This window comes from Nicotiana attenuata, chromosome 12, assembly GCF_001879085.1.
Source record: "Nicotiana attenuata strain UT chromosome 12, NIATTr2, whole genome shotgun sequence".
NCBI lineage: Eukaryota > Viridiplantae > Streptophyta > Magnoliopsida > Solanales > Solanaceae > Nicotiana > Nicotiana attenuata.
The window spans coordinates 21,180,487-21,196,735 of record NC_032000.1 but is presented as its reverse complement, the minus strand read 5'-3'; the positions used below and the strand labels follow the sequence as shown (position 1 = coordinate 21,196,735).

Sequence of the window (16,249 nt, the reverse complement as noted above, 5' to 3'; positions counted from 1 at the left end):
TGATCGGGCTCCAATAAAAGTATCGAACACCGGGCAAGAAATCACAAAAAAATATGTAGTTAAACTTTAGGGGTCATTTGATAAGGAATAAGTTATGCAAAAATTGTAATACATCTATTAGTCATGCAATAACTAATAATGTATAGATTATATTGCAAATTTTTTTTATAATGTTTAATTCTTTGTACTAAAAACAGAATATATAGGATAAAATTTAATACTATATGTGTAAGGAAGGAGGAAAAAGAAAAAGAAGGTGGAAGGAAGGAAAATACTGACACCGGGCGAGAAATCACAAAAAAATATATAGTTAAACTTTAGGGGTCATTTGATAAACAAGTAAGTTATGCAGAAATTGTAATATATATATATATATAATATATATATATATATATATATATATATATATATATATAAAAATTAATAATGCATAGATTATATTGCAAAAAATATTTAATATTTTTTAATGCATAGATTAGTAATGCAATAATTAATAATGGATAGATTATATTGCAAAAAATATTTTTTATAATCTTTAGTTCTTTGTGCTATATATAAATTAGAATATATAGGATAAATTTAATATACGAATATTGATAAAGGATGAAAAGTGTATGTTTTGAGTGTGTTTCTGTGTTAATTCTTATGTGTGTTGCGGGAGTTCACACCGCTTTTGAAGTGAAAATATGCTTATTACGTGTTTCTTATGTGTAGGAACAAACTTATGCGGAAAGGATCAAATAGAAGAAAAATTGGTGAAAAAAGAGCTAAAGAGAAAAGTCCGGAACAGCGAAGCGAGGTTCATTTCGCCAAAACGGGATCGGAGCAGAAGAAACCAAAAAAATCCCGGACAGCGAAGCGAGGTTCACTTCGCTAGACCGGGACCGGAGCAGAAAAAATCAGCTTTTCCAATCCGAATTAGGAGAAGAAAAATTCGCTCCATAGAAACCCTAGTCGCTATAAATACATCCTAAAACGTGCTTTGTTGAGGAGACACTACTTTGGAGAGAGAGAAGACTCCAGGGAGGCAAGAACACGTTTGGAGCAAGGAGAAGAATTTAACTTCACGTTTTTTCCTTTTTCTTCCTATTTTTACATTGTTATGAATTCTGGTATTGTATTTTTACATACTAGCATGAATAACTAATATCTTATCTAGGGTTTTGATGGAATCTTTTGGAGGATGAATTCTTGCTACGTTTTTATATAATTGAGCCTTTGAATTTCTCTACTTGTTCAACTATGTGCTTATTTCAGTTGTTTGAAGAGCTCTCAATTGACTGTGCCTATTTAGTCTGTATTGCTTGGAAAATGGTACATATTTAGGTAGTTGTTGAACAACATCACTCCTAATGTATGCGAGGAATCAATACGGAGGGTTTAAAGGTGGGATTAGGAATAAAGAAACCTTGGTGCGATCTTAGTGAGTGGTGAATTAGTGCTAGCTAGCGTAGTTCGGAAGAGTTTGTCTAGTAGATTGTGGTAGTTGCTCAGAAGAGAACTACGACACCCGAAGTACTCACGATCGGTAGAGAATACATAGACGAATTTATATGAGACGTAGCGAGGAGGATTCCGACGATTGAGGAAATCATAACCCTAGACCTTTCAAATCTTATCTCCAACCCTTAATCTGGTTAGTTGAGAATTTTACTGCTTTTAATAGTTGCTTGTTAATTAGTTTAAAATAAGAATCGCAATCTTTATAATTTAGGAATTGTTCGAGCTTGTCTTCTTAGTGATATTGAATAGTTATAAAATCTTAGTTCTTTGTGAGATTCGACTCCGAACTTTTAGATCAGATTTTATTTGCAGCGACCTTTTATCCTTTTTAGGACTAGAGATCAGGTATATGTTTTAAACTTAATAAAATTGAGAGGACATTGATGATGGGTTGATGAAAAGATTAAGGGTAATTCTGTCTTTTGGTGTTTAATTTGTGTATTAATTAATTCATGTATTACTGTTCCATGTTATATTGGGTATAAAACATGACATCAACTAGTGTATCAGATTATACCAAGATTAGTTATACATAATTCAAATACAAATCAAACATCGAATAAAGCATACCAAATTCTATACCATGATTATTTATCTCATCCCTCAAACCAAACCAACCGAATCCTTATTCTATAACCAATCAAATCCTTATTCTAACATCATATCCATCTCTCTTCTTTTCATTCCCGGTGAAAAAGGGAAGGGAAGAAAAGCTAGAGTACCAAAGAGGAATTGTGTCATAAATAAATAAATAAATAAATTGTTATTTTGAAAAGAAAAAGAAAAAAAAAATGGAAATTCTTGAAATTCTCCTATAGGAGGAGGACCTTTAGCCTTTGCTTTTTCCCAAACCATTCTCTTCAACTCTTTAAATAGCCCCACCTTACATAACCTTCTTTTCCATCTCATTCCTCTGTATTCTATAGAGATCCCTCCACTCTTTTTAACTCTCAACTTAAACCCCTAAAATCCAACTTGAGATTAAAGCTAATAGGAATTCAAGAAAAAAATAAATGGTGGGTTCTTCTTTCTTTCTCTTTTTCTCCTCTCTTTTCCTTTAACCGTATTTTTTTGCCTTTCAATATATTCATCACTCTGTTTTGTGTTGCAGGAAACAGAGAGCCAAACCCAATCAAGCACTTGGGATGGCTATGTTGATTGGAAAAATAGGCCTGCTCTTACTAAGAAACATGGTGGTTTACTTCCTGCCTCCTTTGTCTTAGGTAAAAAAGTCATTTTCTTATGCCTAAACTCCTTATTTTCTGGAAATTTTATATGGGGTTTTGAGAAAGTGATATTCCTTCATTCTTGCATGTTTGAAATAAGAGGAGTCTTGGAACGACGGTCAAGTTGTTTCCGTATAGGTTATATGTCCAGCTCTTTTTTGGACTTTGCACGGTCAGTGGTGGAGGCAGAATCTCCGCCAAGGGAATTCAAAAAGAAAAAAGTAAAAAATGATTGTAGCTAGTGGGACTTTTCAAACGTTTTGAACCCCTTTGACCACTAAGCTACACTTTTGGACTATGTCAAGGGGATTCAAAACTTAATATTTAGAATTAAAAAATATATTCCTTATATATACAGTATAATTTTTCTGGGATTCGGGTGAACCCCTTCCGCCCCTAAATCCGCCCCTGTGCACGGGATGCCTTTGCACACTTTCATGTCCTTTTTCATCCTTTCTTGCATGTTTGAAATTTTGATTTGTGAATTTTCTTGAAATGAAAAATTACAGTTGTGGAGGTGCTGGAGAATTTGGCATATCTGGCAAATGCAAGCAATTTGGTGCTCTACTTGTCCGAATATATGCATTTTTCACCGTCAAAATCAGCAAATTCTGTGACCAATTTTATGGGCACAGCATTTCTACTGGCACTACTTGGTGGATTCTTATCTGATGCCTTCTGCACTACTTATTTCATCTATCTCATCAGTGCAATCATCGAATTTCTGGTAAATTTTCATTTCTATTTCTATTTTGTCTTTTCTTTCATCTATATGTTCATCGCCGTTCTACTCTTCTTTCTTTGTTTTACTGATCGTGTAAAAAATATTTACATATTTAAGTAATATGTGAGGTGAAATGATTTATGTAACCTACTTAAAAGTAATACTACTATGGGGTAAAATAATGTTTATATTTATAACTGACTGAACTGCACGCACGTGGATTTTAATTTAGTGAGGCGTAAAATGAGCCGAAACTATGGCATTTTTAGCCAATATTGAATTAAAGAGAGTTGGGAAATGTGATCAAAGGCAGTAACGTAGCCACACTTTTTATGCACCCCATTCACTCTCTTTTGTCTTGTAGTATTATATTTTTTGAGAATCTTCCTTTTTACTTGTATTATTAGTGTATTTTCATTTTTTAACTACTTGAACCGTTATAATGATAGTAGTCGTACTTTCAGAAGAAAAAAATGGGAAAAAGTCAAATTACTTTTGAAGTAAAGAATGACTATGTCTTTTTACTCCTATGTTCTTTCACAATACTCCCTCTTCTATTACTTCCTCCTAATTCTTTTTTTGTTGAGTGAATTTTCATATATACAATAAAGATTTGCATAGTGCAATAGTTTTTTTTCCTCACCCGGTATCTGGTGCCGTATTGAAGTTCCGACTAGTCGAGTTCGCGCCACATAAAGCCCATTAAAGAAGAAGCGATGTCTACCAAAAAGAATTCATTCACAGTCCGCAGATTCTAACCAAAGGCGTATCTAGGTCAAGAGATGTGGGTTCACGTGAACCCATGTTCCTCATCCTAAATTATATATAATAATGTTATATTTCTTCAAAATTACTTAAATATATGTGCGTGCACCCATGCTCAAAAGCTGATCCTATGATGCAATTATTATTGGGTGCACGTATATATATATATATATATATATATATATATATATATATATATATATATATATATATATATATNGAGACAAAAGTCAAATCCGTCAATATATATTCTAGATCCACCTCTTCACAATAGTACACCCATCCTCTAGAAATTCTTGATCCGCCTCTGACTCAAACCCGAGCATAATAGTGAGATAGTCTATACTAGTAATTAAGAATGGCATCCTAAAAATAGTGAATGATCAGTTTTAAAATTGCAATAGGGCAAGCAACTTGCAAATGAGCAAGTTGTTCGATTCCAGCGATAAAAGTTTTGTTAGTATGACTAAAAAGATACACAGGAATTGGTTGCTTTTTTTCTTTTTATCTTCTCTGTCTGCTTCTTTTTCTTTTTCTTTTTCCTCATAGTCCCATCCATCAAACTTATTAACGAAGAAATTAGGAAAATTAATATTAACCCCATAATGGAGCTTAGCTTTTCCTTTGTCATTCTTATTCTTTAAAAAAAATTCAAAAAGAAATCCCACGAGCCATGACTTAGAAAAGAAACTACTTGATATGATTCGATTTGGTGAAATAAAAGTTGTGGCATCGTGGAAAACACAGTTTATAGGATGAAAAGATTTGTCGTCTAATTTTTACAAATTAAAAATTGATTTTTAGATACAATATTTTAGTGGAAGGAATCCCCCCCCCCCCCCCTTCTCGCCATATCATTCATGCAGCGTATTAGTTAGGGTGTTGCAATTTCCAGGGACCCATACCCAAAATAAGCCTTTTTTCACATCAAAACATACACTCACACAAACCTTTTTTCACATCAAAACATACACTCACACAAACCTTTTTTCGTTTGTATTTAAGTACTTACTTTTTTCTCCCGCACTTTACGTTAGTTACTGTGTATATGTTGTGACAATAGACTAAGAAAAATATTTACATGTAGTCATTTTTCTTGATTGGATGTGAATTCAATAGCGGAGTCATCTTAGGTTAAGGGGTGTCAACTGATAACCCTTCACCGGAAAATTACGTTGTGTAATTGTGTCAAAATTTTATTTTTATGCATATATACTATATGTTGACTTTACTTAACTTCTTAGTGTGTTTAATTATTTATATTATGACACCCCTTACCCTTAGTGGAATTTCTGACTCCGCCAGTATATGATGACATATGAATAGTGGGGAAGGTGAAGATAGGAGAGTAAAGGGATCGTTTGGTAGGAAGGATAATGAATAATTAATTTCGGGATTAAATTTAAGAAGAGTTTATCCCGATTAGTTGGGATAAACTTGCGGTATAATTAATCCCGGGATTAGTTATCCCGGGATTGTAGTTTTTTTTATCCCCATAAAAGAGTGGAATAACTAATCCCGGGATAGTTAATCCTGGGATAACTTCTTTCCAACCAAACAACCCCTAAGTATATTAATAAAATTGTAATATCTTTTTGTTCAGATTATAAGCGGTAAATTTCAACCACAGATTATGTGAATTCATCAGATGTTATCAAGAATTTACGTTAACTTGCTGGAGCTTGGGATAAGGATTTGCTGGAATTAGATGAGGGGCAATTAGGAAAAAGACAAAAAACATATAAATATAACATCTAAAATTTCCGTAGGAAAAGTAATGTAACAATATTGTTTGTTAAGTAGCATATATTGTTAGCATTCAAGTTGTTTGTCTAAGGGTACACGACGATTGTTTGCCTCAAACTGTCAAACCAGTAATTAATAGCATCTCATCAGCCATGGCAGATGCTTCATTTCCTGTCGCTTCATATATATAATATATGTAAATTCGAGAAGTTGAGACTCTTGGCATGTCATATTGGCATCTTAGGTTTTCACATTTTACGTTGTCGTTTTCTTCTTACCTATACACGCATACCTAGCGTGTTGAGAGCGGGTTCAGTTGAATCCATTATTTTCACTATAAACCATATCCATGCGTTAAGAAACCCTGGACAGTAGCATAATACTAAGTCTTGAACAAGTATTTTAAGAACTCAGAACTTTGAATTCATTAATTTTAAATTCTAAATTTTGTCTCTTCGCATACAAACTTTGTTGGATTTTTTTTTTTCCTTTCTTGTTCTGTTGTGTGACTTTGGATTTGTTGCTGTCGTCCTATAACTTTGTTAACCTATGGTGTTAATGGTGGTAGGGCCACCCCAGGTTTTGGATTGACACTTTCCTTTTTGGTGGCTTGTTTAGTGGCAATTAATACCCAATTTTGTTATGTTCACTCTATGACGTGGATTGCAAGTACAAGAAATATCATAAATTAATCATTAATTTTTTCTTAAACAACTAAGCCTGTTTATTTTAGAAAAAAAGTTTTCCAAGACTGTACCAAAAGATAAAATATACATAAAAAACAAGTTTTGTTTTTTTAAAATAGGAAAGTTTTTGCATAAATGGTATGTCAAGTGGCATATGGCATTAGGGTTTTGCTTTTTATGGTTAGCCTATGGGAATATTAACCATCAGTGGTGATTAAAAAATAGTAACTTTTAGAAGGCTAATGCAACAGGTGTTTGGTTTTTAGTAATGTGGCAGTGCTATCTATTTCTTTAAATAGACATGAACTTTCCATTATGAGAAAATGCCCGCAGAAAACATTTTATATTCATTTGGCAAAAGGGAAAATGCCACTACAGCAACTTATCAATGCTTGATTATACACCTATTAAAAGTAGAAATGCGTAGTAAAATAACTTAGATTTGTTTTTTAATGGCCAGAGCCTATTTGTTTGGAGTCCTAATTGTCTTTCTTGCATGCCATGTCAACATATTTTGGTCATTACTATATAAATTTTTCTCATAAAACTCTTTTCCTTTTTCTTTTTTTATAGTGTTAATTCTAAAGATTCCACTGTTGCTAGGTACTTATTAAATAACTTTGATAGATTTAATTTGTATGGTTAGTTCTACAATTTGGAATGTCAAAAGTGGACTTAAAGGAGGAGATTGTCTCTTTATTCCAGTGACAGCCAGAGAAACTTTTTCTTCACTTTTTAATGTGTGAACTTTGAACTCATTTAGGGTCATTCTTTTCCTAGACTAGTCCTACTTGAGTTTTAGTAATATTAACATTTAACGTTCACTATCCTGCCCTGAATATTCCCACAAGAAAATTAAAAGTGCTATTAAGGTGTACGTTGCACATTATACGTTGTAGTACTTAATAGAGTCTTGTTTAGGTATAGAACGTAGACCTGTTTAACAATGAATTCTGTAAGGTGAATTGCTTATATGCAGGTCAATTGACCAAATCATGATAAATTTAAAGAAAGAAAAAAATCATTGCATTTTATTTCAGCATCTTGACAAGAAAGCTAAACGTTTTAAATTATAAAATTGTAGACGCATAATTCATGCATCATATTTCATTCTTCTTAACAATGATTTGATTGATAGTTTTTGAATAGTTCCTGAAAACTTTGCTTCGAAACAGGGGCTAGTGGTACTCACCATACAGGCTCGTTCTACGTCGTTGAAGCCACCAACATGCGACCTGCATGCAGCACCCAACGTGCCGTGTAAACAAGTTCATGGTACACAAGCTGCAATGTTGTTCATAGGGCTCTACCTAGTAGCATTAGGTGTAGGAGGTATAAAGGGATCGTTGCCACCCCACGGTGCAGAACAATTTGATGAAGCAACCCCACAAGGAAGAAAGCAAAGATCAACTTTCTTCAATTACTTTGTGTTCTGCCTCTCCTTTGGAGCTCTCATTGCTGTAACATTTGTGGTTTGGGTGGAAGACAATAAGGGTTGGCAATGGGGATTTGGGATTTCCACTTTGGCCATATTTTTGTCGATCCCAGTCTTCCTCGCTGGTTCGCCATTCTATAGGAATAAGATACCTTGTGGAAGCCCTCTTACAACAATCAGCAAGGTATATAGTTTCGCAAAACCTCAATCTTTCATAATCTAATTCATATTATATGCAGGGCGGATGTAGCATTAAGATATCATAGCATAAATTTATGTATAAATATCCACTATAATTACAACAAATAGTAAATATGAACTCATAACTTTAAAAATATAATATGTTCATGTTAAGAACCTTAAGGTTAAATCCATGCATAGATTTCAAATCCTGAATCTGCCTCTGATACAAAAGTGCTCTTTGATTCATATATTTTCTAAGTGACTAAAATGATGATTTTTATTCGTAGGTTCTAATTGCGGCCTTGCTAAATTCTTGTGCATCAAGAAACTCAACTAGTGCGATAGCAAGTATGGCTTCAAGCCCTTCTCCTCCAATTCGCACCGGCAAGGAAGGTGGCCAAGATTCAAAAAGCAAAGATGTAGAACCAATTGAGACTCCATCGACAAGTCTTAGCTTTCTTAATCGGGCTGTTTCAGATACACCCGCTTGTGGTGCACTAGAATGCTCAGTACAACAAGTAGAAGAAGTCAAGATTGTGATGAAAATCCTCCCTATTTTTGCCTGCACCATCATGCTCAACTGCTGCCTTGCTCAACTGTCTACATTCTCAGTCCAGCAAGCAGCCACAATGAACACAAAGGTCGGCTCTTTAAAAGTCCCACCGGCTTCACTCCCCATTTTCCCCGTCGTATTCATGATGATCCTAGCACCAGTTTACGACCATTTCATCATCCCATTCGCTCGTAGAGTAACCAAAACAGAAATGGGCATATCTCACCTCCAACGCATTGGTATCGGATTGTTCCTCTCCATTGTGGCCATGGCAATCGCAGCTCTTGTTGAAATCAAGCGCAAAAGTGTAGTTACGGACTCAGGCCTCCTCGACTCTGCCAAGCCATTGCCCATAACTTTCTTCTGGATCGCGTTTCAGTACCTGTTTCTTGGATCAGCCGATCTTTTCGTTCTAGCTGGACTACTCGAATTCTGCTTCTCAGAAGCGCCGGTTAGTATGAGATCATTGGCAACATCTCTATCATGGGCTTCTTTAGCCATAGGCTACTACCTCAGCTCGGCGATAGTATCGATAGTAAATAGTGTGACAGGAAATTCAAAGCACAAACCATGGCTCTCTGGTGGAAACTTGAATCACTACCATTTGGAGAGGTTCTACTGGCTAATGTGTATACTCAGTACGTTAAACTTCATGCACTACTTGTTCTGGGCTTCAAAATATAAGTATAGATCTGTAAGGTCATGTAAGTAAACATGCAATGTACAGAAGTCAAATGTGTTGTTTTAATAACTCAAAAAGGAAGCTAAGATCTCAGCATTGCATTGCGAGTTAATTGAGAAGAAGAATCTCGCTACTCGTTGACCCTCTTGTTTATATTTAAATGCCAGACTCAAGCAGTGGCAGAGGATTCAAAAATGCAAGAAAGCGGAATTGAACCTGTGACTTAAAGCAACTTTTGAGCCATTTTTGCTGCTACACTTATGTAAAGGGTATTCAACAATTTATAAATATATAATCGATTTTGCTTTTGTCGTATTTGCACAGTATAATTTTCTAACGAAAGCATTTCAATACCTTATTATGGTATAAGTGAATCTATCATCTATTTTTTTGTTGTCTAATCAATGTGTTTCACTTTTTCTGTAGTGTGTTACTGTGTTTTTTTTTTCTAATGCCGTTAACATGCGGACATCCCAAGTTGTAGACTTCTTATATTGTCTTTTGCACAAGTTACGTGCATCCTCCCTTTCTACAAAATCTCATTTCAATATTCCATTCCCCACAGAAAACACAAACATATCTATCATCTACGTGAAATGACGCTTGAAATGATCAATTTTTGCCAGCGGCAAAATTGTTAAGGGATGGTTTGGTTAGGAAATAAGTTATTCCGGGATTAATATAATATCGAGATTATAAATACTCGAATCAAATAGTGATGGGATTATTTAGTGGATATTTTTATCGGTAAATGTTTGATTTATTAGACTAAAAATGGGACGAATTATAATTTATACTTTATATACTCCTATAGCCTCTAGGCAGAGGCGGACTTATGCTTGTAGAAGAGGGACCATCAAACTGTGTTAACTTCGGCAAAAATTCTGAATGTATAAGTGTATATATATTGAAAATGATCATATATTTACTTGAAACCCTTAAAATCAAAAGTTAGACAGGGGCACTGATTGAGCAGTTCGTTCATGTGCCGCAACCTTCAAATCCTGAGTTCGCCTCTGCTCGAAGGTATATATAGTTGGCGGACTGATGTTCACTGGTACAACAATTTAAAGGGTAATTACATACTAGAACTCTGCTAAGTGATAATACCAGACGTGATCTCAATCAAAAATGTTTCATACTGCATGTTTTATTCTATGTTGTAATAATCTTGCTTGACAAAGACTTGAATCGGCTGGTCAAGAAGATTGAAACCTTTTTGAAACATCAAAAGGATGAAGGTGATCAAATAACTAAGATGGTATATTTGACCAGCTAGATATATAGTCTTAGGTCTTGACCTAATTAATGGGTTGTTTGAAAATTCATTTTCTGTCATTTTATTTTCCAATCAAACACCTCTCCCTATGGTTTGTGGAGGTATTTGCATCTAACATGAATCACGAGACTCATGTTTATGTTTTATTAACATACTATAATGTGGTCCAAACTTTGGTTGATAATATTGACTCATGTCTCAGCGTGTGAAAGACCTTAGAAAAGATTTACTTTTGTTAATTAATTGAGATATAGTAGTTAACTATATCAGGCTATCCAGTTAGGTCTGATCTCTTAAATCTTTTGAATGTTTAGAAAAAGTAGATTGTATCGAGAAAATGAAGTTCCATTAACATCTAGGGTTTATTAATCTGTTGACCAGACCCTTTCATGTTTTTCATTTTTTCATTTTTTTTATAGGAAAAATTACGGTTCAGTGTTGGGATTTGGTTACGTTTGAAGTTTAAGATGCTGGTAAAAAATGGAATACAGTTTGTTTTTGTTTAAGTTCTATGCTTGTTGATTAATTAATTAATCATCCCTATCTTTCTCTCTCTTTTTTCCGGCTGGTATTCGCATTGGTGCTTCGAGTAATCTAAATTCGCATCACGTAAGGCCCATAAGGGAAAAGGATTACCTATAAAATTTTATTCCTATAACTCGAACCTGAAATTTTTAATAAAAAATAGAGAGATCATATCCATCCCGTCACAACTTGGTACTCTAACTCTCTCTTTCAAGTGATGTTACATCCATTAGGCTAACGCATGAATGAGAAACATGTGCTGGTATAATGACAAATGTTTTGTAATTGGTGGTCAATTCATAATTTTTAAATGCCGATACTTATCTTGCCTGGTCATAAAGAGTATTCAAATATTGCGAAGTGAGTTTTGATTTTAAGCCAGTAACATTTTTAAAAAATAATTTTAACATAATTGAATAATTTAAAATGTCAATAGTAATTAAAAATAGATGACAAGATATATAACGGAACTGATGTAAAAATTATCTACTGTGTCGCTAGATTTTTTATACGTAGTATCTTTTCTCACGACCTCGTATGTTTTTTTCAGTAAACAAAAATAGGGTACACCTCGGTTGAATTTAAATTTTACGAAAATATTCCACATTTCTAATTCTCCCCATTTCCAAGTTTTAGTAGTTGACAATCAATGAAAATAAAAGAAGAATTAGCCCATATAGCCGCTCACCCAATCGCTTAAACTAAAAATAGCCGGTTGAGATACAATATATGTATAAATTATTTATTATATATATATATATAATGATGTATAATCAATGTATAAATTATGTATATGGTTAGAAAAAGTAAACAATGAATATGGTCGGCTAATAAAAGAACCTTTATAAAGAAACAAAACTGATGATCAGGGTTTACTTGGGGAAAGGGGCAAATTTTGAAGGATAAGAATAAGAGAACAAAAACAGGTTTCCCCGACAAAATTCCAACATTATTCCAACCTCAGCCATTTTGCCCATTACTCTAGGGATGATCTTATTGTAGACAGAATTAGCCGTTTTAATTCAATGTTTGGGCGAATAAGAATTTAATATGCGGCGCCAATTACTTTGGATAAACCTTTTAAGTCTACTGTGTTACTTTTACTAAAATTCTTCTCTTTTATTACCCTTTTTCACTTTCCACTTGGTACTTGCCCTATGCTAGACATCAAGTCTTTCTCATTTGTGAGCCACAAAATTGAAGAATATGTCAGTTGATGATTATTCTACCCTTCAATTTGTTGTGCGTCATCATCTTTTTATATCTCAAAATTTCATATTCTATACATATTCACTTTTTTTTTCCCGCGTATTATCAAGAATTGTGGTACGATTGATTTCCATCCTGCAGAAGTCTCGAGTTCGAGCATTAGGAATGAAGAAAGATTTTGATAATGAACGCCTCCATTTTTCAAGGATCTTATGCGGCACGAATCCGAATTATTAGGGATCCAAAGCAGATATCAGACACCAAATTTGAAATCAAAAAGAAAAACTGCCTTTGTGATTTTTTTCCCATGAAGATGCAAAGTTTTGACTTAAAAAAAAGGAAAAGAAAAAAGGAAGACGACTTTTGTGTTCGAAAAGTTATACATTTAAATGTTTCTATAGAGTAGTAAACTGTTTATGGATGTAAAATGACTTCAGTCAGAACTTGCTTGAGGATTACTACTTTTGAGCATCTTATGTCTATCAAAGACACATAACTTATTATTCTGCTCCACATAAGGTGGAAAGGTCTCTCTCTCTCTACATAGAAAGTGGCAAAGACATCAAACAAGAGCCAGAAATTTGGTTGCAAATTGGACAGGCCAAAGAATCCTCTTAATATTTGCCGCATCTAGCATTGTCATACCCTAGCCTATAACTTGTATATAAGGAGCCGTTTGGTTTAAAGCAAGGGTATCGCGGTATTAGAATTTCACCTTCTATTAGCTAATATCAATAACCAAATAATGGATAAATACAATCCCAAATTTGGTGTCGGGACTAGAACGATATCCAAACGACCCCTAAGTGTTACATTACTATTCTATTAGGTTATAGGTTTGCGCATTAAAAGGCCACTTGAATAAAAAAGTTAGGATATAGGTTCGAGCTTGGCCTAGGCAAGATGGGCGTGGAACTTTGGTCGGAGTGACAATGACAGATTAGGAGCTAGAGATTCTTGCATAAGTAATGGGCATAGAGGACATATGCGTTTTATTTTTACAAGTTAAGCATGTAAAAGTTCTTTCTAGTAATGAGTTAGAATTGAACTGACAACCTCTGTTTGATTTGAAATTATGTGAAATCGTATGACATACTCATTTAAATATATATTTGCGATATATAAGATAGAATATATTTTTATTTGTTTAATTATATTTTTGGTAAACCCATAACAACTCTACCAAAAATAGAACACACATAGGTCGAGTTGGCTGAACTCATTCCTTTTGTAACTATCATGGGCCAACATGGCCACAACTCATAACGTACAAATGTAAGTGGGCAAATGCTGTATCAGCGATCCATCGTATTTAAAACATGAATTGTTATGACCTGAAATTTCCACCTTAGGTACCGTGATGGCGCCTAACATTTCACTTGCTAGGCAAGCCAACGTTAGAGGATTCTTTAAGCCAATTTTAGTCAATTTCAATAATAGGATCAATTAAACCAAATAGAAGCTAAAACTGAGTACGGAATAAATACAACTGTTCTGAACAAAAAGAAATAGTAAAATAGGGAAATATGAGGGGACTTCACGGTCTGCGTACGTCAACAGATCTACCTCGAGTCTCCAATAAGCAAATCCAAGCGGCTAAGCCTCACGAACAGTTGGGGCCAGTACCAAAGTCTGCACAAGAAGTGCATAGTGTAGTATGATTACAACCTACCCCATTTACTTCGTAAGTGTCGAGCCTAAACTCGTCGAAGTAGTGACGAGGCTATGACAAGACACTCACTTAATAAACCTGTGAAGATAACAGTGTACGTACAAGATAACAACAAATAACAGCTAAACATGTACTTTTGGGAGGGTACATGTGAAAGGGGTAAAAAATACGATAATTACAGCAGAAATGATAACGTGAAAAGTCAATATGCCTTTAACCAGTAACATGAGTAAACACAATGAATAAAACTGCACGGCATCAGCCTTCGTGCTTTTACTCTCAATCTCACAGTGAAACAATAAAAACGGCACAGCATCACCCTTCATGCTTTTACACTCAGTTTCATCACCAATCAATTGTTACGAAACGACATCACGCTTCGTGCATTAACTCTAAAAAATATAACACGGCATCACCCTTCGTGCATTAACACTCATATACAGCACGACATCACCCTTCGTGCCTTAACACTCTCCCTTACCATATAACAATGAACAAGTAACAACAGGGAGATAGAATCAACAATGGTTCCACAATACCAATTTCAACTTCAGAAATAATACTCAATTATCACAAAAGCCCATAAAAGAGGCAAGAACGATCAATTAAATAAGTAACTAGTCTAAGCATGGATAACATGATCAAAGGAAGCAATAAATTACAAGGAACAAGTCCCACCCACATGCTTTAACCCGACAACAACGCATAAGTATTCGTCACCTCACATATACTTTGTACCCAACATCTAAACATGTAGCAAATAGACAAACAAATCCTAATCCCTCAAGTCAAGGTTAACCACGATACTTACCTCGCTCTAAAGATCAACTCAAAGCTCAACCACAGCCTTGCTTTTCAAACAAGCCTCCAAACCAATAGAATCTAGCAAATTACTGACCAAACAATTCAAATTAAGCCTTAGGAACTACCCACGATTGCAAAGGATTCATTTAGCTCATTATTAAAAAATTCAACTCCCGGGCCCGCTTGGTCCAAATCCAAAATTCGGACCAAAACCCAGTTACCCTTTCACCCCTGAGACCGGTTATGCAATTTGTTTTGTAATCCGACCTCAATTTGAGGTCTAAATCCCAATTTTACAAAATTCGTAATTCTACCCAAACCCTCAATTTTCACCATGAAAACACTAGATTTTAGGTTGAATTCTTAGGAAATGTAATGAAAGATTGAAAGAAAATAGATTAGAATCACTTACCAATGATTTGGGGAAGAAGGGTACTTGGCAAAATCGGCTCTAGGGTTTTCTTGTTTTGAAAATATGAAGAATGAACGTAAATCCCGTCTAACTCCTATTTGTTCAGTTGCAGATGTTGCATTTGCGACAAGGGTTTTGCATTGAGCGAATCTAAGCTGCTAGAATTTCTACAAACAGGGTCAGAAATAAATACAACTGTTCTGAACGAAAAAGAAACAGTATAATAGGGAAATAGGAGGGGACTTCAAGGTCCGCGGACGTCAGTAGATCTACCTCGAGTCTCCAATGAGCGAATCTAAGCTGCTACGCCTCACGAACAGCTGGGCCCGGTACCAAAGTCTGTACAAGAAGTGCAGAGTGTAGTATGAGTACAACTGACCCCATGTACTTCGTAAGTGTCGAGCCTAACCTTGACAAAGTAGTGAGGAGGCTATGAAAAGACACCCACGTAATAAACCTGTGCAGATAACATTGTACGTATAAGATAACAATAAATAACAGCAAAACATGTACTATTGGGATGGGACATGCGAAAGGGGTACAAAATACAATAATTACAACAGAAATGATAACCAGAACAGTCAATATGCCTTTAACCAGTAACACGATTAAACACAATAAATAAAACTGCACGGCATCACCCTTCGTGCTTTTACTCTTAATCTCACAGTGAAACAATACGGCACGGCATCACCCTTCGTGCCTTTACACTCACTTTCATCACCAAACAATAGATACGTCTTGACATCACCCTTCGTGCATTAACTCTAAAAAATATGGAATGACATCTCCCTTCGTGCATTAACTCTCACAATATGGCACGACATCACCCTTCGTGCATTAAC

The 16,249-nt window shown here is 34.8% G+C and overlaps 1 protein-coding gene across 1 annotated transcript; it reads left to right on the top strand.

Annotated features, from left to right (window-relative positions):
- LOC109235400 (protein NRT1/ PTR FAMILY 4.6-like) lies at positions 2,350–9,818 on the top strand. The gene is made up of 5 exons (XM_019401490.1): positions 2,350–2,519; positions 2,615–2,726; positions 3,239–3,456; positions 7,826–8,269; positions 8,556–9,818. Exons 1-5 carry the CDS (start codon positions 2,517–2,519, stop codon positions 9,531–9,533), a joined length of 1,755 nt encoding a protein of 584 aa, XP_019257035.1. The 5' UTR covers positions 2,350–2,516; the 3' UTR covers positions 9,534–9,818.